The sequence below is a fragment of the Heloderma suspectum genome, chromosome 2 (genome assembly GCF_057233095.1).
Source record: "Heloderma suspectum isolate Gila_16-S chromosome 2, 16-S_ref, whole genome shotgun sequence".
Classification (NCBI taxonomy): domain Eukaryota; kingdom Metazoa; phylum Chordata; class Lepidosauria; order Squamata; family Helodermatidae; genus Heloderma; species Heloderma suspectum.
In genome coordinates this window covers 166285940-166306201 of record NC_139459.1, presented here as the reverse complement: position 1 = coordinate 166306201, position 20262 = coordinate 166285940, and the positions used below count along the sequence as shown (strand labels likewise).

General features: G+C 50.8%; 1 protein-coding gene across 1 annotated transcript; it reads right to left on the bottom strand.

Annotated features, from left to right (window-relative positions):
* Positions 1-1164: 1164 nt before the first annotated feature.
* TUBB4A (tubulin beta 4A class IVa) lies at positions 1165-20046 on the bottom strand. Its single transcript, XM_084835757.1, has 4 exons — positions 19918-20046; positions 8203-8311; positions 6674-6784; positions 1165-2867 (listed from the first exon to the last, which is right to left on the bottom strand). Exons 1-4 carry the CDS (start codon positions 19972-19974, stop codon positions 1810-1812), a joined length of 1335 nt encoding a protein of 444 aa, XP_084691883.1. The 5' UTR covers positions 19975-20046; the 3' UTR covers positions 1165-1809.
* Positions 20047-20262: the final 216 nt, after the last annotated feature.

Genomic DNA, 20262 nt, shown 5'->3' with positions numbered 1-20262 from the left:
CCTACTGGGGTGTGGGCCCTAAGCAAGTGGGTTGTGCCGGGTTTTGACACTGGTTGTGCTTTAGCTCCCGCCCCTACTTTTACACCACTGGGGCAGACCCACATTTGAAGATGGCAATATCATGCACCACTTGACCTTAAGAGTGGATAAGGACATTATTCTAATCAACGTTTGAACATTCCCACCTCATGAGTTCCTGGGGAGACTTCAAGCCTCAGCACTGAAACCAGCACATGATGATCTGAAGCGCAACAGAGGGCCGGAGGGGGAGAGGAGGGGCTGTTCTATCCCCTCCCTCTCTCTGCTTTCCTGCACATGGGCCTCTTCAGCTGGTGGCAGGCCTACAGAACTGCAGTCCGACTTGATGGGCAACAGGAGTGGGGAAAGCCAATGATGGATACCTCCTTGCTGGTTATACTTCATGCTATGCTCATACCTCGGTATGACTGAATCCTTGTATGCACACCTTTTTGAGGCTGCATTAAATTGCAACAGTAGATCTGGATGGGTGCAGTGTCTGTGATGCTTGTGAATCATTACTTTGCCACTCGGCACAAGCGCCCTGCCTTAAAACTCAGCAAGTCCATTGGTACAAAACCAAGACACCCCACCTTCCATATCATAAGACAAAAGGCTGTTAAGGATGCCAACCATGCTTTTGCTTTGGTTAAGGAAAGACTGGAGTTTTAATGCACAAGGAAACTAAAAGTCGAGCACAGCAATTGTTTCAGCAGCTTCAAAAACTGCAGAATGATTCCCCCCTGCAAATTATTTGCTGAATTCAGGCTTTCCCAACCTGGTGCCCTCCAGATGCTGTTGGACTTCAGCTCCCATCTATCTCAGCCAGCATGCCAAAATGGTCAGGAATGCTGGGAGTTGTTGTCCAAAACACCTGGAGGGCACCAGGTTGGGGAAGGCTCACTGAAATCATGACTACAGGATGGGCAATTGTCCCCTTTTAGTGAAGGGTCTCCTTCCTTGTAGTTAGCAGCAAAATGTTTTGAGGATTTCAGATTTAATCCTCAAAGTGAGTGGGGTGGGAGTGGGGAGAACTGTGCCTGATGCAGCGCCAGTGGTCCTGCATTCCTGCAGCTCAACCTGGCCCCAGTTGCCAAGTCTTGCTTTTAAGGACAGATTTAAAAAGACAAGCTCAGAAACCAACATTAGCCTGTATCCGTTATTCAGTAGTTTATTGCAGAGACATACAACTGCTTTGAGAGCAAACACACTCAAAAGGGGGAACCAGGTTTCACCCTAAAGGACAGAGCCCTATCCCCCCTCAAACCAACTGCCCCCCCAAGTTCCAATAATCTTTTCTTTAAGCCCAGCATGGATGGAAAAGAACCCCCCCAAAGAAATGCAAATTATGAGTTAGTGCATGCTCATCTCTGAAAACAAAAAAAATGCAGCTGACCACACACAGAACACTTAAGGACAGACAGACATCACTGCAGGAGGGGATATGCACTGGAGCATGGGCAGAGAGGAAAGAAAAGGGGCGGTGTGGGCATGGTAAGATGAGAAAATATATTGGTAGTGCTTGTAGCTAGACATATTATCCCCCACTGCCATTCCTGAACACGTCACTGAAGCTGGCTATCCTACCCTTAGCCCCCACCCGCCCAGTATGCATCATTCCACCTTGTGGCAGGTGGGAAGGACTTGGAACACATCTCTCTCAACTCCTTTAGGCTGGCCTAGAACATTCAAGTCTATGCCAGCGCAGGCAATATGGTCCATTGTTTCAGAAGACTGGTGGGAATAAGGAGGAGGAGTCGTCATGGGGAGGGGGACAGAGAGAGGAGACTTTCATGCTACTTCTTCCTCTGCCTCCTCTTCAAACTCCCCTTCTTCAGCAGTGGCATCCTGGTACTGCTGATACTCCGAGACCAGGTCGTTCATATTGCTCTCTGCCTCCGTGAACTCCATCTCATCCATGCCCTCGCCCGTGTACCAGTGGAGGAAGGCCTTGCGACGGAACATGGCTGTGAACTGCTCAGAGATGCGCTTAAAGAGCTCTTGGATGGCTGTGCTGTTGCCAATGAAGGTGGCCGCCATTTTGAGGCCGCGGGGCGGGATGTCGCACACAGCCGTCTTCACGTTGTTGGGGATCCACTCCACAAAGTAGCTGCTGTTCTTGTTCTGCACGTTCAGCATCTGCTCGTCCACCTCCTTCATGGACATCCTGCCTCGGAAGACAGCCGCTACGGTGAGGTAACGCCCATGGCGCGGGTCGCAGGCCGCCATCATATTCTTGGCATCGAACATCTGCTGCGTCAGCTCCGGCACGGTCAAGGCCCGGTACTGCTGGCTGCCACGGCTGGTCAGAGGGGCGAAGCCAGGCATGAAGAAGTGGAGGCGAGGGAAGGGCACCATGTTAACAGCCAGCTTGCGGAGGTCGGCATTGAGCTGGCCGGGGAAGCGGAGGCAGGTGGTCACACCACTCATGGTGGCAGAAACCAAGTGGTTGAGGTCCCCGTAGGTGGGAGTGGTGAGCTTGAGGGTGCGGAAGCAGATGTCGTACAGAGCCTCATTGTCAATGCAGTAGGTCTCGTCAGTGTTCTCCACCAACTGGTGCACCGAGAGAGTGGCGTTGTAGGGCTCCACCACTGTGTCAGAAACCTTGGGCGATGGCACCACGCTGAAGGTGTTCATGATGCGGTCGGGGTATTCCTCCCGGATCTTGCTGATCAGCAGGGTCCCCATCCCTGATCCAGTGCCGCCACCTAGAGAGTGAGTGAGCTGAAAGCCCTGGAGACAGTCACAGCTCTCAGCTTCTTTCCTGACCACATCCAGGACAGAGTCCACCAGCTCAGCTCCTTCCGTGTAGTGCCCTTTGGCCCAGTTGTTCCCAGCACCACTTTGACCTGAGCAGCAAGGAGAGTTGGGGAGCGGGGGAGGGATTAAAGATGCTTAGTTTGTTATTGGCCTTTTGCAACTATGAGTTCAATCCAGAGTCTCTCTACTGTCTCTCAGTCATTCTCTAAAGCAACCTTCCCCAACTTGGTGCCCCCCAGGTCTGTTGGATTGCAACTCCAATCATTCCCAGCTGAGTCAGGCATCTCCTTTCCACCCTGTGCACCACCCTGATTGGGGCGGTGTGCAAATAAAAGCACACTTGCCGGCCAAATGTGCAGCACTTAGCTTGCTGTTCCCCCTCCCAAATGGGAAAGGGAGCAGCACGCTCAGTAAGGGGAATCCCCTTGTCATCTTGATCTGTGATGAGAGAGAGCAAGGGGAGTCCTCCCCCTGCCACCCCCCCCCCCCGTAGCTTCCAGGACAGGGGCAGGGCTAGGGGAGGTCCCTGCAAAGGGAGCCCAAGCTTCCGTGGGCTGAATTAGGTCCACAGGCCACAGGGTCCTTTAAAGTAGCAACAGCCACTTTGGAAAGGCAATCTGAAACACCACCCACAGATGGAACCTTCCCTTGCCAGATGACTTGCTCACTGAGGGACCATGCCATGAACAGGGGTGGGGAACATGTGGCCCTCCAGATGTTGTTGGACAGCAACTCCCAGCAGCCCTAGCCAGCACAGCAAATGGTAAGGGATGATGGGAGTTGCAGTCATAGATGCATAGAATAGTAGGGTTGGAAGGGGCCTACAAGATCATCAAGTCCAACCCTCTGCTCAATGCAGGAATCCAAGTCAGAGCATCCCTGACAGATGGCTGTCCAGCCTCGTCTTGAATGCCTCCAGTGTGGGACAGCCCACCACCTCCCTAGGTAATTGGGTCCATTGTTGTATTGCTCTAACAGTCAGGAAGCTTTTCCTGATGTTCAGCCGGAATCTGGCTTCCTGTAACTTGAGCCCATTATTCCGGGTCCTGCACTCTGGGGTGATCGAGAAAAGATCCTGGCCTTCCTCTCTGTGACAACCTTTCAAGTCCTTGAAGAGTGCGATCCTATCTCCCCTCAGTCTTCTCTTCCCAAGGCTAAACATGCCCAGTTCTTTCAGTCTCTCCTCATAGGGCTTTGCTTCCAGTCCCCTGATCATCTTTATTGCCCACCTCTGAACCCTCTCCAGTTTGTCTGCATCCTTCTTAAAGTGTGGTGTCCAGAACTGGACACAGTACTCCAGATGAGGCCTAACCAGTGCTGAGTAGAGGGGAACTAGTACTTCAGGTTATTTGGAAGCTCTGCTTCTATTAATGCAACCCAGAATAGCATTTGCCTTTTTTGCAGCCACATCACATTGTTGGCTCATATTCAGCTTGTGATCGACAACCATTCCAAGATCCTTCTTGCTTATAGTGTTGAGCCACATATCCCCCATCTTGTAAGTGTGCATTTGGTTTCTTTTTCCTAGGTGCTGAACTTGGCATTTATCCCTATTAAATGTCATTCTATTGTTTTCTGTCCAGCGCTCCAGTTTATCAAGATCACTTTGAATTTTGTTTCTGTCTTCCAAAGTATTAGCTATCCTGCTCAATTGTGTCATCCCGCCCAATTTTGTGTCATCTGATCAGCATTCCCTGCACCTCCTCATCCAAGTCATTAATAAAAATGTTGAAGAGCACTAGGCAGAGGACTGAGCCCTGTGGTACCCAACTTGTTACCTCTCCCCAGTTTGAGAAGATCCCATTGATAAGCACTCTTTCGAGTCCGATTCTGTGGATCCACCTGATCATTCAACAACATCTGGAGGGCCACACACTGCCCATCCCCGTTTTAAAAAGGCAAACAGTTTTGCCCTTGTTTGCACACCCCTTGAAACATAACTGAAGATAGATGCCCCTTTCTCATGGGGAACAAAGCATTTCACAAGACAATCCCCTCAGCTCCTGACAGCTTCAGGGACGCTTCAGGGAAGGCAGCTTTCAGTGCTTTTCAAATGGGTAAAGCCATCCCTCTCAAGCCCTGGGGATAACTCATACCCCTCCTATGAGCATGCATAGTTTTGTGCATTGTCAGCAGATCCAGTTATGATTAGGCTTCTCAATCATCTGAGCAGCAGGTGCTTAGCCCTCAGGAGCTTTTGGAAAACCACAGGTAGCATCTGTAAAAGGCTCCTGTGCTCTGGGTGGGGTGCTTTGTACCCTGCATGACTAACTGCTCCTTCCAGCCTGCTACAATTTACCCATGCAACCCTCTTGCAAAGAGCAAGAGGTTCTAAAAAGCCCTATGTTAATTGAGAATGAGGTATACAAAACCAGGACATAAGCCCAATGCACCATTTCTGTGTACACAGCATTGATCTGCGTAACTTGTTCTGTTCCCCCACCCTTTTTACTGCCAGACAACCTTCCCCTTGAGAAATCTTCTTGCTCAAGGGAAGTGATCTTAAGTGACACTGCCCCCCCCCCCCGGCCCCAGATTGACATGTTCTGAACATGGTTTAAAGACATGCAGTTAACACAATCTCTGCAGTCACAGCAGCCAGAACCTGCCACTCCAATAAAAGCTGGCTTTCTGCATTATGGGGTGCCAGTGCTATTCCTTAACCCTGCAGCTCCGTTCTGGAACATCATATTCCTCTCCCCGCCACTGTAAACTATGTCACACTGCACATTCTGCACAGGGAGTCGTCAGAGGTGGTGGCTTCCTGCTCATGCCTTCCCTCACCCCAGACAGCACACCCCGGGCATACACATCGGCCCACGCCTGTGCTTGTGGAATCCAAGCTAGTACAGAGAGGGCTGAAAGGGGCTGCTGGCTTATTCCATCGTCTCTTCCTCCAGGCATGTCTCAAACACAATGAGGATGGTTTTAATTAAGACCTGCTTTTGCAGAATGAGTGCATATGCAAGCCTCCCCTACCCCACCCCGAGGCAAACTGCACCACACCGAAAACTACTATAGCAACCTTCCCCCACCTGTGGCTCTCCAGATTTGTTGGACAAAAAACAACAACCTGTAACTCCCCAGCCAGGATTATGGCCAATTGTTGCCCAACACCTCTGGTTGTGGGAGGCGGCACAATAGGGTCAGAGCATGGAGCACTCTTCGTAGCCAGAAGCTGACCCAGACCTGAAACCTCCAGCCCCACATGTTCCTAGTCTCATACTAGTTCCAATGAGAATTTGACTTGTAACTAAATACTGGGAGGGGGGTCTTGCCCTAAGCACTGAGGAAAATCAGAGATCCCAACCATATAACATCTTGAAAACCAGTGCAGCCCACCAAACACTCTTGCACCCCACCACAAACCCTTGGAAAGCACTTAAGTGATTTAAGGCTGCAATCCTACGCATGCTCAGAGAGAAAACAGTCCTACAACTCCCAGAACGGCCCAGCCAGCCATGCTAGCTGGGAATTGCAGGCCTTTTTTCTCTGAGCATGCACAGGATTGCAGCCTTAAATTTTATATATACTGCTCACTGAGCAGCATACATATTCCTCCCTATTATCCTTACAAAGGTCCGGGAAAGCAGGTTACATGGAGGATCTTAAAATGGTGACCTTGGGCCAGTCACTCTTGACTCTCATGGCCAAGCAGAAATTCAGACCTGGATCCCCCTAGCCCAATCCCAACACTATATCCCCTACATCACCCAGTTTGCAGTAGCTGTTTTTTTGGATAAGAGGTGGTTCACCATATCAAAGTTGAAAAACCTCAGTGTTGAGGCAGTGTGATAAGGGACACACACACTTATGAAACTATCTGGTCTTCTAACTTGAAGTGGCAGTGTCTGCAACAGCAGCTGAGCAACACTCCTTTCCGGTCATTCCTTACCAAAAACAAAGTTATCGGGCCTAAAGATCTGCCCGAATGGTCCAGACCTGACAGAGTCCATGGTGCCAGGTTCCAGATCAACCAAGACCGCTCTGGGCACATACTTGCCACCTATGGGGAGAGAAAGAGATCTTTTAGAACTGGTTTAAAGAATCCACATGCTGGCAACAGCCTTCCCTTCCAACAGGTCCCTCTAGCATTTACCCAGACAAGAGCACAGGCTGAGCAAATCAGCTGGTTCAAACATGGGAACACATTCAGCACCGCCTCTACTTACTGATCATCTGTGTCAGAGGTAGGCAACTTGATGTCCACTAGATGTTTTGGACTCTAGCTCCCATAATACCCCATTATTGGCCATGCTGGGTGGGCCTGATAGGTGTTACAGTCCCAAACTTAAGGAAGGCACTAGGTTGCCTATCCCCAGTAAACATCCTGCTCTTCCTCAGACTTGCCCAGAACACCTGCTCTCTGGCAGCTTTCAGGGCTTCTGCAGCAGAACTGCATCATGTGCCTTCAGACCATCTTCTGGGTTTTCTACAGAGATGGCCAACTTGACAAGATGCTTCTGCAATGGGCAGCTTGCTATCATCCATCTCCCCAACAGCTGCTAGGAAACATTTAGGAACTTTCCACCAGTGTCCTAGTAGGTGGCTGCTATGGGCTGTTCTCCCTAGAGTTCACACAAAGGTTTCTCTGCACAACCCCTTGCAAAAGAAGGGTCATGCAGGGCACGCAAGCAACCTATTCCATGAGCCAGCTGATGACAACAGCCTTACTGATTCCACTAAGGGTAGCATCTCTCCCCGCACCCCTTAGTCTGATCTACATTGGATACACAAGGGACGGAGAGGTCAGTGACTCGGATAACAGGGAAGGGACAGGCCAGAGGTCAGCAGAGATGGGACAGAAAGACGCTGGGTGGCCGATTAAGGAGAGTCTTGGGGGACCAGAAGTGGAGAAGGACTCGCAGCCTTTCACAACCTGGTGCCCTTCAGATATTTTAGATGAGAACTCCTGGCATTTCTGATCATGGTCCATGCTGGCTGGGGCTGATGGGCATTGAAGTCCAAAACATCTGGAGGGCAAAAAGCTTGGGAAGGCTGCATCAAGAGGAGAGAGCTGAGAGCGGGCTGCATGCACTGGGCTGTATAGCCCGGTCACAAACTGAACACTGAAGCCATAATACAAGGCCAGGCAAGCAGGGTAGTGCCACAGGGATACCACTGCTCGTATCTCCATGGCACACTCCTGCTCTATTCTGCCAAAGAACCAAGAGAGCGTTGGTTATTGGGCAGATCAGAAATGTAATCCATCGATAATAAGTAAGTAATTGGCAAATTTCAATCAGGAACCAGGAACGTCTGGATTGTCACGTTTCATTCTTGCCCTCCGTTGGAAGAGCACCCTTAGCCCAAAGGGAGAGCGGCGACGGCAGCCGACTGCAGAGGAGTCTGGGCAGCACAGCTTGAGCCAAGCGAGACACCCTTTGAACTCCCAAGATGAAGAGCAGCACAACACGAACAAACCTGAGGCCTCGTTGTAGTAGACATTGATCCTCTCCAGCTGCAAGTCACTGTCCCCATGGTAGGTGCCAGTGGGGTCTATGCCATGTTCATCACTGATGACTTCCCAGAACTGTAGAGGGGGGGGAGGCGAAGCATTAGTGGCAGCCATGTGACCAAACCCTCCCCAAAGCCAGATCCAGCACTGTCTCTTGTGAAAAGAGGAAGCAAGCAAAGGGGGGGAGGTGGATTTCAGACAGTTAAGTTACCACCATGCGCTTGTGTATCTTTCGTTCATTTCCATGTGGTGTGAGGAGAAGAACACCATCCCAGTGGAGTGGGCTCCCAAGTTAGCATGGAGGGCACCACTGGGGTTTTCTGCTTCAAAGGCATCAGTCATAGCAGTCCTTCCCTTTCATTAATCTCTTGAGCGAGCTAACGTTACAAGGGGATGTATTTCTTCACAGCTGCAGTTGGCAGCTGGTAGACTCAGTCACTGTACACCTGCAGCATGGGAGAGCCATGAACTCCGATACCTCCAAGGGGGGTAGGCCAGGTATCAGCATCACGCCCCTCCCCTCTTTCAGACCCCTTCACCACTCAAATGCCACGTATTGGATTTGCTACCCATTATCTTGAGTGCTGGCAGGCCAAGGGTATTGGTTACTCTTCATTCAACACACTCTGTCTTGCCATCCTGACCTCTAAAGGAACTTGTGCAAGAGAGACGGCATCCCATTTCACAGAGAGGCAAACCAAGAGTGTGATTTCATATGTGGCTGAGCACTCTGCGATTTTCAAATGCTCTACCTTCAGAGAACACTCTCTATGCAAGCTGATCCACTATCGACAACTCCACGCCACCTATTATGGAGAATTCTGGGAGATGTTCTAAAGGCGCACACTCTAGGCCATTCTACACATGTTGTGGCAAGAAATTCAGCTTTGACAATAAAGCAAATCCAGCTCTTCTAGATGGCCAGCCCTACCATTAGGTAGGATGAGGTCACCTCAAGCATCAAACGCTGGGAGGCAGAGAGCAGTCAGCTTCTGTATGTGGATGGGGGGCATCTTATCCTTCACGTCAGGCATCAAAATGTCTTGGGCTGGTACTATACCCTATGTACGATACACATTGGTCCATTCACTCACACATTCTCATTCGGATGCACACACTTTTTAAAGATGTATAGTGGCTCAGTTGATTCAGGCAGTGGTCAGGCCTAGTAGGCTATCCTGTGATCATCTGATGACACCCAAGCATACACCCAGACACTCCAAGGCTGCACATGGCAGGGAAAGGGAGGCAGTGGCAGGGCAAACTGTCCATTAGAGCTGGTTTGCCATTACTGATCTTCGCAGTGAGGGACCCCAAATCAAATTATGAAGCAAGCAGCCCAGGGTTCCCTGGAATACAGTTTGACGACCACTGCTCTTAGTAAATTCCTCCAGTTACCAAGAGATAGAATGAAAGGACAATGGGAAGCAAGCATGAAGCCAAGACATTTTATAGAGCATCAGCCCCACTAAATTCAGTTTGTGGAAGAAGCACCAATACAGGACTACAATCTAAGATTTATTTCACAGGACACCACCTCTTCCAGAGCAGAGTCTGCTTCCCATGTCACTCCCATGTCATCTGATCCTGCAGGGAGGCACATGCTACAGTCTCATGCGGACTATACCACCGCATCAAGTGCTCTCCACAAAGCCTCCTTGAATATGGAAATCCAACACATCAGGGGGGTCTTCTAGACTACTTTTCCCCAGCCACAACTTAAGTCTTCCAAATGCAAGGAGACTCTTGATGTGAGAGCACTTCCAAACACCCACCCACATGCACTCCAAAAGCGGTACAGACAACTTATAGGGAGAGATGACATGCTTGGCATGAAGAAGGTCCTAGGTTCAGTCTTGGGCATCTCCAGGTTAGGACTGGCAACGATTCCCACCTGAAACCCTGGAGAACCACTGGCAGTCAGCAGAAACACGAATGGACCAATGGCAGTCAGCAGAAACACGAATGGACCAATGGCCTGACTTGATGTGTAGGAACACGGGATGCTGCCTCACATCACATTATCCCTGCATGTTTGGATTGACTGTGAGGAGTTCCTATGCATACATCCACTGGAAAGACAGATCTGAATGTAGCAAGAAGCTCCCAAGAGCATTAGTGGTATCACACCACTTGTATCATTTGCACAAGGCAGATACATTGTTAATACAGCTCATGGCGCTCTCTCGTGTTGTATTTCAGACACATGACTCAACTGCAGACACCACGCCCACAGTTTAAAACTAACTCAGCAAGTGTCACACAGTCATCTGAACCAAGGGATTACGTCACTCTGGTGCAGCTGCTGCTGTGTCAAGAAGCCAGTCTGCTATGAAACAAGAAGCCACCCAAGTTTGCAGGCCAACCAAGATCCCCAAAGGGCCTCAACGGGGCCAGTTTGGGGGGGCGGGGGAACCCCAGACAAGCTCTGTGCACTTCCTACCCAGAGCGAGCTTAGCTTGTGGGGTTTTGAAGCTGGGAGAGTGGAGAAGGGCCATCTGTTAGTACTTTTAACACATTTGAACCACGGGTTCTGACCACATGGGCTTAGCAGAAACCACATGGGCGCACCGAGCCCTTAAGGATCAACATCACAGCTGCAAAGCAGCCACCACCAACTTGTGCAAATGGAGATGAGACTCCCCCAGAGGGCAGCCAGCCATTCTTTGAGGATCTTCACATCACAGCTAGACAGAGCCAGGCAAAGGGAGGGGCAAGAAGCACAACTGGGGGGAGATGATCTTGCTCTTACAAAATGGCTTGGGGCTGTAGAGGAAATGGAGGGTGCACAGCTGAAAGGCCAAAGTAGGTGTGGCTTCCAGGGCCCTTTGGGGATCAACTATTTTGTGGCATGACCGGGCAAATTAGAGCAGCCATCCCCAAATATGTACGCCAGAAGGGGCTAAAGCAGCCTTCCCCAACCCAGTCCCCTCCAGATGTGTTGGACTATAACTCCCAGCATCCCTAGTGAGCCATGCTGGCTGAGGATGCTGGGAGTTGTAGTCCAACACATTTATTTATTTATTTATTTATTTATTGCATTTATGCCCTGCCTTTTTTCCTCTTGCAAGGAACCCAAGGCGGCTTACATTCTCCTCCTCCTCTCCATTTTATCCTCACAACAACAACCCTGTGAGGTGGGTTGGGCTGAGAGTCTGTGACTGGCCCAAAGTCACCCAGTGAGCTTCCATGGCCGAGTGGGGCTAGAACCCGGATCTCCCAGCTCCTAGTCCAACACTCTTGCCACTATACCACACTGGCTCTCCAACACATCTGGAGGGGGCCAGGTTGCCTATCCCTGGGCTAAAGTATACCTTGAAAAAGTTAAGCCCCCATGCAGGATGCATCCACTGACTACTCTATATGCCTTGTAGTAGGTAGATATATTGAAATGTACGCACAGCAGTAGCAGCAGCTACAGTATACTGCACCACACATTGGAATAATTGCAAATGCCGAAGTATTTTGTCAGCGGCTTGTTCCCAATAATTCCAACAGTCTTTGGAAGGGAACAGTCATGCCATAGAGGTCAGGAACTCAAAGAAAGCTTGTATTATCATCATCACCCAGAACTGAGGCTGCAAGGAACCAGAGATGTAGGAAGACTTGCTATACACTTGGGAATCATGAACATTACAAGGCATGCACATGGATGGGGCCTTCCCTGTCAAACAGATACTGATGTAAGAAAGGACCTTGTGCCAAATGGTCCTTAGGTGAGCCAGGAAAACTTCCTTCCTTTGGTTCTCAAGTGAAACATTTGACCACCACCAAAGCACCGCTTTCAACTTGAGCCTATTTTTGGCCTCACCTTCTCACAGCTCTTGCCACTGGCCCTTTAGATGGCCTTATGAAATGGGTGGGGGTTAAAAAAAAAATCACTTGATGATAAGGACACCTTTGCAGGTTTAAAAGCAAGGAGGGTTGCCCTCCTGATACCTTGCAGTAGAGATATAGGGACCTTATTCCAGCTTTCCCCAAGCTAGTGCCCTCCATATGGTTTGTCCTTCAACTCCCATAAGCCACTGCAGGCATGGTGAGAGATGTCAAATTTCCGGAAATGTTGAAGCCATGGAATAAAAGTTTTCCGGGTTTTTTTTTTGGGGGGGGGGGGACGGAAATTTGGGGGCAAATTGAAAAATAAGCTTTTCTTTTTTTAGCACTCTTTGCAGATTTAAAGGCACTTTGTTCCTTTAAGACAGGCGTCCCCAACCTGGTGCCCTCCAGGTAGTTTGGACTTCAGCTCCTATCAGCCTCAGGCAGGATGGCCTATCATCAGGAATGCTGGCCAAGTAGTCCAAAACATCTGTAAGACACCAGGTTGAGGAAGGCTGCTATACGAACATAAGGCAGCGTTTATGTTCCTAAAATTGTATTACGTATAACTTAGTTTGTTCATAAAATTGTCATTATATAACTTTTAAAAGTGATATCAGTAAATTTGTAATTATTGTCTGAATAATCTATACTTTTAAAATGTAATATACCAAACATGATTAATTTTATGAACAAACCAAGTTATACATAACATATTTTAGGTTCCTAGTTTATGTCTGACCAGAGGGAACTTCTGAATCATCCTAGAAGCCCGAAGAAGCAGGAAGAACTGGAGGCAGAGGAAGACAAGTCCAGAAACACAGGACCCTGTAGAACAAAACCCAAACTTTCATGAATGTACATTTTTGTTTCATATGAATGCTTCGTTCACATGTTGGGAAACTGAGCATGACTTGGAGAATCCCAAAACATCTATTAGTAAAAGATATATTGGAACAATAATTTTACCAAGAAATGAAAGAAATAACTATATTGAGGATCTTACAGAGAGGATTTATAAACATTTTCCCACATGGCGCCATTGTTTCCAGACATTTTACACCTCTAGTTTTTCTATAAAAGTCCTCCTATTACATAGCTTTTAGAAATCATTTTTTTTGGGGGGGGGGAGGAAAGACTTGGTAACAGTATATAAACACCTTGTCTTAAAATTCTAAAAGAAAATATTTCATAATCCAAAGCTGTTCAATTTTTTCCATTTTTTTATAAACAAAAAACAAAAATGGTCTTTGGAAAAAACATTTTTTCCGATTTTTCCTGTTTTTTTTCTGGGCCTTCACATCTCTAGGCATGACTAATGGTAGTAATGCTGGGAGTTGTGGTCCAAACTATTTGGAGGGCACCAAGTTGGGGAAGGCTGCCTTATTCTGTGCCTAGGACGATGCCACGCAAGGCTGCCTTGATGCAGTCTGCACTAAAGTAGACAGGTGCAGGGCAATCCCGGAAGCAACAGAGTCTTTGATCATTTCTAGCTGCCAGATGCAGAATGAACCAGAGGCAGTGATCACAGGCTACTCAGAAGCCAACAGGGATGAGACATGGATGCCCCCATCACTCCTCTTGTGTTGGGTTCCCATAGCTGTCAAGGCAGATGGGCACCTGAGGCTGAAAATCCGAGGTCTTCCATGTTGCTGACTAATACAAGCCCCACTGAAATGAATGGGAGCTGGACAAGGGTACCACCCACTCACTTCAGTGGGGCTCATCCAGGAAGTGCCCCACTGGCTGCGCGCATGGATCATCATCTCTACCTGCCTCTCACTCTGCCTGAGGCAGTGCTCAGCCTCAGTTTGGTTCATGATAGGGCCGGGTCTGACACTCCAAACCATAAGCTGCCCAGGACATTTATGCAGCTCACTCAGAGTGGGGAGAGGGCCTAAAATGGTTCCCCTGCTAACCCAGTTCATCCAGGAGGTCTTTCATATGCAGGACAGGTCTCTCTTTCTCACTCCCCTTCTCTCTCAATCTCTCTCTCTCTCTCTCACACACACACACTCACACACACCCTACAGATCCAACACCAGATCTTTCATATCCTCTCATTATTTTTGATAGCACCAGCCCACTTGCCACCTGTCATTAGAGGGGGCTTCACACCAGTCGACACATGGAGAGGTTCTTGGGAAACACTAGTCTAGCCTCACCCTCCTATATACCGCCTCCCAGGAGAAGCCCTTCTCGTGGCAGAGGAGGCAGCAAGCAGTTCTGGCCATGGTTCCCCCAGTGTTCTTTCAACATGAGGATGGGGTCCCACGTACACCACTAAGCATCCACTCATCAAGGGTAGAGAAATGAGCTGATGTGAAACCAGCTGCAAGGTGGGGAAATCTGTTTTGCCATCAAATTGTTCCCCATTTCCTGCCCTCCTCCCACTTTCTCTATTCCCACTGTTCTTCTCCCTTTATTGTCTTTATTATAATTGGCACCAAGTGCTGTATGGTTAGCAGCAGGGATCCACAGACATTTGGCTTGGCTGAGTAGTAGCTGCCATCAGCACCTCCCTCTCCTGAATCTTGCGGCACTTGGGGAAGAGAGGGATGTTTGTGACAGTGGCGAGCTTTCACAGATGGTGCAAGGAGAGTCTCACCGCCGCCTCCTTCTGCAAAAGCCCCGTGGAAAGAGAGAGCAACCAGCACTCATCCCCCTTGCCCAAATTCTCCGTGAGCTGAGCTTTGGGAAAAGGGCTGCGGCTCAGCTGGGGAGCACTTGCTTTGCATGCAAAACATCCCAGATTGGATCCCTGGTATCTCCAGGCAGGGCTGGAAGAGACCCCCGCCTGAAACCCTGGACAGCCACTGCCACATCAGTGTAGACAAGACTGAGCTAGATAGACCAAAGGCCTGACTTGGTTTGTGTCAGCTTCCCTCTGCTCCAGTGGAAGCGCAGGGGTGCGCGTGCCAGTGGATTCATGGAACCTGGGTCAGCAAGGAGGCAGATGTGGACTGGTCTACTCAGGGGTGCCAGATCTCCCTATGCTGTGATCCTAGTGTTAATGACTGTGTCTGCAGCTGGCACTGCTGCTCTCCAGGATAAGGTCAGGCTGCGGGAAGCAGGAAGGGAACCCCGTTTGCATCGGAATGCTGATGTCTAGAATGCGCACTCATGCTATTGGGGCGGGGGGGGGGGTGGCAGGCAGCAGGGCCAACATGGACCTGTGGTGCCCAAGGAACCAGCAGAGCAAGCGAGCGAGCAGCTAAAAACTAGGCTAGCAACGGCTGCCTAATCTAGGGGTGGCCAGACTTCAGGCTCGTGGGATGTACTTTACTAGAACCTTGGTATCCACCAACTGGAAATAGATGGGAAAAGCATATAATTCAAATTCAACAATTCTGAGCCCAGGAATTTAAGTACCAGAACTGAACAGAGGTCACAGCCCTTGCACGCAAAAATCCACTGCTGGCTGCACCCCACCCCCACCCCTGCCGCTATATTCAACAGTATAATTTAGAGTGGGGGATACTTAAAACAATTGGGAGCCAGAAATCCTTGGCAATCTGCTGCAAATTGCCCAGAGATCTATGAGCAGATCCCCATCTACTTTCTGCCCACCCCTGACTTGGTGAGTAAGCTGTTCCAATAGGTACGATCTCCTCTCTAGAGGCAAAAAACATCCTCCAATATTTTAGGCACACAGTAGCTACAGAGAAGTCTCAGACTGGCCTCGCAGCCAATACAGCACTACTGTAGCAGGACGGTGGCTAAAAGTCTGAGCTGTGAACAGGTGTGTCCCTAGTTTAGATCTCACCTCTGTCATAACCTCACTGGATGGCTTTAAATTAAGTCTATTCTGACAGCTTTGTCCTCCCCTCCCCCCATCTTAAAATATGGGAGAATGCTGACCTACCTTACAAGGTTGTATGGATTTCCAGGAATATCAGCATGCTTTGCACACTCTCCTACACTATACTAATGCGAAGTATGATGTAGAGCCCCCCACCCTCACCCCCCCAAAGACAAGGAGAGAACCCTAGCTCACGTTTGCTCCCAGAAATCTAGTCCACTGCATGTATATCTTTCTTGTTCTCACCAGTATCAGATCCTGCTCTGGAAATAAAGACATTACCACTTAAGCCATTAAGACTACCCCCCCCCCGACGCACACAAGTATGGACCTCCCAATCAGGTCTGACCCACCTCCCACCCTTGCAAACAGGGCACCTTGCAGAATTAGTTCCCAGCCATTTCTCAGTGCATTCTGCAACCGTTCTAAAATGGAGTCGCTGTTTCAGTCTTTGCCTCCCCACCCTCACACTGCTGCATGAACAGCAGCAGCATGAGTGGCAGATTCTATTTATACCCAGTGCCTCTGAAACTAAAAGAGGGGAGAAAAGGGAGAGCCTGCCAAAGGGAGAGCTCAAGGGTGGATGAAGAAGTCACCGTATCCCCTTAACCTCCCCTCCTCACCCCCCCCTCAAAGAAACCAGCCGGACCAGGAGGGAGAAGTGAGCACCGCAGTCATAAATCCAGCACAAGAGCAAACTGCTAGCCTCAGTGCCTGACATTACGCTGGAGAGTTGAGCCAAGATGGCTGACAGGCTTCCCACTGCTGCCAGGTCACTCACCAGGCTGCAGGAAGGGCTTAGCTGAAGCAAGAAGGTTTCATTGACCTTTCAAAGACAAATCCTCCTTCTCCAGCCCTCACCACCCCCACCACCCTGAGGATTTGCTGCTGTGAAAACAAGCCCACTCCTCACACTAGGAATGGGACCCCTGGTTACTGTCTCTTCTGGATTCCCCCAAAGCAGGAGCCCTGATAGGCTGCTCCAAAACTTCTCTCCATGTGGCAGTGCCTTAAAACTGAGAGCGGCCTTCCATTTTGACCACGCTCAGTCACCTCTGTTTAGCATCCTCCAGGTCAACCCCAGTCAGACTTTTAAATCATTCCTGGGGAGGGGGGGCACACTAGACATACAGCAAGGAGCCTCCTGCTGCATGCCTGTCACTGTGTACACTGGAACCCCAGCCGGGGCATGCAGCTGCCACCTTTGTTCTGCAGGAGGTCCACATGTGGGGGAGCAAGGCAGATCTTGTTACCGTAAAGGGTTAGGCTACTGCCCAAGCGAGTTTGGTTCTGCGCAGAAACAAGCCAGTGTGCTCTGGTACACAGACCATTCCACAGCATGGGTGGTGTTGGTGCTGGGAATATCAATGTAACAGAAAGCCTGTCGAGCTATCAGAGCCTCACCTTTTACTGCTACAACTGCACTGAACCTCAAGGTCAGGATGAATCTGCTGCCCCAAGAAGCGCACTGGGCATTGCATTTGCGTTCATCCAAGCATGCTGAGCCCTCCCTGGGTTTTATTAATTCCTTCAGAGTCAGACAAATGTTTTGGGGGGTGGCAAATGCAATTTTATGCAAGACAGCCACAGCATAATGCGTGAGGGCATTGCAGAAAGACAGCTGCCAGTCAAAAACAGCCACTCTTACAGAAAGCAAGCACACCCGGAACTGTGGTAGCCAACAGGCTGGAAGACAAGGGTGCTTTAAAAAAAAAAAAAAGCAGCTGTCGGAACTGGCAAGTGCTGCCTTCCAGAGGGCTACAAATTAGCAGCTCCTGGTTATTCATAGATTGATCCCTCCCCACAGAGGACTTGCTGAGCTCTCAGACAGAAGGAAAATGAGCTTTGCAACGGTGACTCAAGCCTAGTTCTCACTGAGGCGATAAACGAGCGTCTGGGCTCTACCACTTTGGGGCTTGAGCAATGAAAAGCTCTCCCACGTAGAACACAGGCACCAGGACTTCTACGTTTTCTTCATGGAGGAACTACATTGTACAAAAGCACACACCATCGTGCAGGGCCCTACCAGCAGTCTTAAGCAGTACGGCCCTGACACAGACTTGTCCCCTCAGTGAGAACTAGGCCTCAACTGGTTCAGTAGGAAGGCTGGTTTAGCGGCACCCCCTGCCCCCAAGCTCTCCCACTCAACAACTTTTTCCTGAGCAGATGAAGAACCTTCACTGGAGGCGGGGGGGGGGGGAGAAAATAGCAGCAGCTCCCAAGTGAGAGCACAAGGTCCACCCACTTGTGCTATCAATGACTCTTACTTTTGATGGAAAAGTCTGCATTACTAACAAGGGTGGAGCACTTCTGGATAACAGGAGGGGAAGGTGTGCTACATTTCTGACCTACTTCCGCTCCCCCTTGGAGAAAGGGAAACATCTCTTTCTCAGGGGTTGGTAGACTGTGCCAGAAACCTGTGGAAGGTTAACAGAAGGGAAATACAACCAAGTCAGCTTTCTAAAGCAGTCAGGAGATGAAGATGTGCCTGACAGAAATGCTTAATGGGCAGTGATGGCCTGTATGGCTAAATGCAGCCTTCCCCAACCTGGTGCCCTTCAGATGCTTTCAACTTCAGCTCCCATCAGCCCCAGCCAGCATGTCCAATGGTCAGGAATGCTGGGAGTTGCAGTCCCAAACATCTGGAGGGCACCAGGTTGGGGAAGGCTGACCTTCTGCATCCCTTCCAGAAGAGTTCAGCTCAAGACACAATGGCTCCCGAAGACCAGGAGGGTTATCCTGATCCATTTCTAACCTTCTAAGGGAGGTGCTCAGACCAAAGATTGATGGCGCCCAGCAAGTTATGGGAACTAGCACAAGTAACCCAAGCCATTACTTACAGTGGCAGTCTCAAGGGTGCCAAATAATGAGACCACACACCGTCCAAAAAGGGTGCTGGGGCACAACATTCACCCAGAATGTAGCTGTTTGGGGAGGGGTACAGAACATCCCAGCTTTAAGGCTGCTTTGCACAAAGCGGCGTTCTCTGGATACTGTACAGCAGCCTCCCCAAGCCCAGGGGCGAGGGGGCGCTTCTAAATGTGCTGGATTACAACTCCCATTACCCCAGATGAAGGGAGTTGCAGTCTGTCTGGGGGAGGCTGCTTTACAGCATTCTACATACGCACTGCAGTGCCTGACAAGTCCAGGTCCACTGTGCAGGGGGAGAGGGGCGGGGGAAGTCGAATCTTCCGTGAAGCAATTCCTGGGGCTGGACCTGCCTGCAGCCGGGCAAAGCCCGGAGGACTCCCCTCTCCCCTCGCCTCCCAATCTCCGGAGTCTGGCCTTGGGTGGCAGGTCAGCACAGGCTGTCATAACACATAATTACTCCATCAGGCTTCACCACCCCCTGAGACTAGGATAACCCGAGACCGACTGGGTTTGCGCCAAAAGTCCATGGATACGCCGCGGGGCAGAGCCCCTCGTCAAAGGGCGGGTGGGGCGTCACGTGCCTGGCCCTCTACCATGCAAGCACCGCACCGCACCGCACGGGGAATGGAAGGACAGAGATCGCAGGCGCTTGCTCGCCGCCACCCCGCCCTCCTTTGCTGGGATTTCTTCCGAAGGGCAAGGATGGAAGCCATGTTGGCGGCCGCATTGCAGGGAGATCCGGCTACACGCTCCCCCACGGGGCTGACGCTTAGAGGGGGCTCGGCTCGGGACCAGGCAGCAGAGCCAACCTTCCCTTCGCCGCCGCCAAAAGCGCCCCGTCAGCGTTCCCCAGACCCCACCCAGCCACCCTGCGCTCCAGGCACATTCCGGCAAGGAGCCATCCCCGCCGAGACGCGATTGCGCTGGAATTCGCGAAGGGAAAAGGCGGGTGGGGGAAGAGGCGGCAGAGCAGCAGTTTCCCCGCCTAGCTTAGCAGCCGAGTCTCGATCGCAGACCCCTTTGCCACATCCCTGAGCGCGACGGGGCTGCGTTCTTGGAGAAGGCGATCAGCGGCTGCCCCCTCGCCCAGCCCAGGCGGAGGCCTGACTGTCCAGGCGCCAGGCAAGCCCCTGGGGTGGGGAATCCGGCTCTGGCTCATCCCGCCCCCCGTGCACTCCCCCTCCGCCCTAACCTTGGCCCCGATCTGGTTGCCGCACTGGCCGGCCTGCAGGTGCACGATCTCCCTCATGGTCTCCTCGCGGTTGCTTCCAGCTGTGCGCAGACTCCAACGTCGCCTGGCAGCTCCGCGTCTCTCTGCCTCCGGCCCGCCGTTCTGATGCGCCTTAAATGGGAGCCGGCCGGGGAGGGAAGGGCTGCCGCGAGCCACTGCGCATGGGCCGCAGCTGTCTGCCAATGCCATCGCGACCCCCCCGCGCGCCCCATTTCCTCCCGCTTTAGCAGGCGACCGAGGTGTGTCGACTCGTCGATCCAGGGTTACTCTGCGCGGGTGGGCCGAGCGGGGATTTCGACAATCAAG

Excerpts from the sequence above, each read along its gene's own strand:
- TUBB4A (XM_084835757.1), bottom strand. The coding sequence starts at position 19,974 with ATGAGGGAGATCGTGCACCTGCAGGCCGGCCAGTGCGGCAACCAGATC. Across the intron at positions 8,312-19,917 it reads GCAACCAGATCGGGGCCAAG|TTCTGGGAAGTCATCAGTGA; the intron begins GTTAGGGCGGAG and ends CCCCCTCTACAG. Across the intron at positions 6,785-8,202 it reads CTACTACAACGAGGCCTCAG|GTGGCAAGTATGTGCCCAGA; the intron begins GTTTGTTCGTGT and ends CTCTCCCCATAG.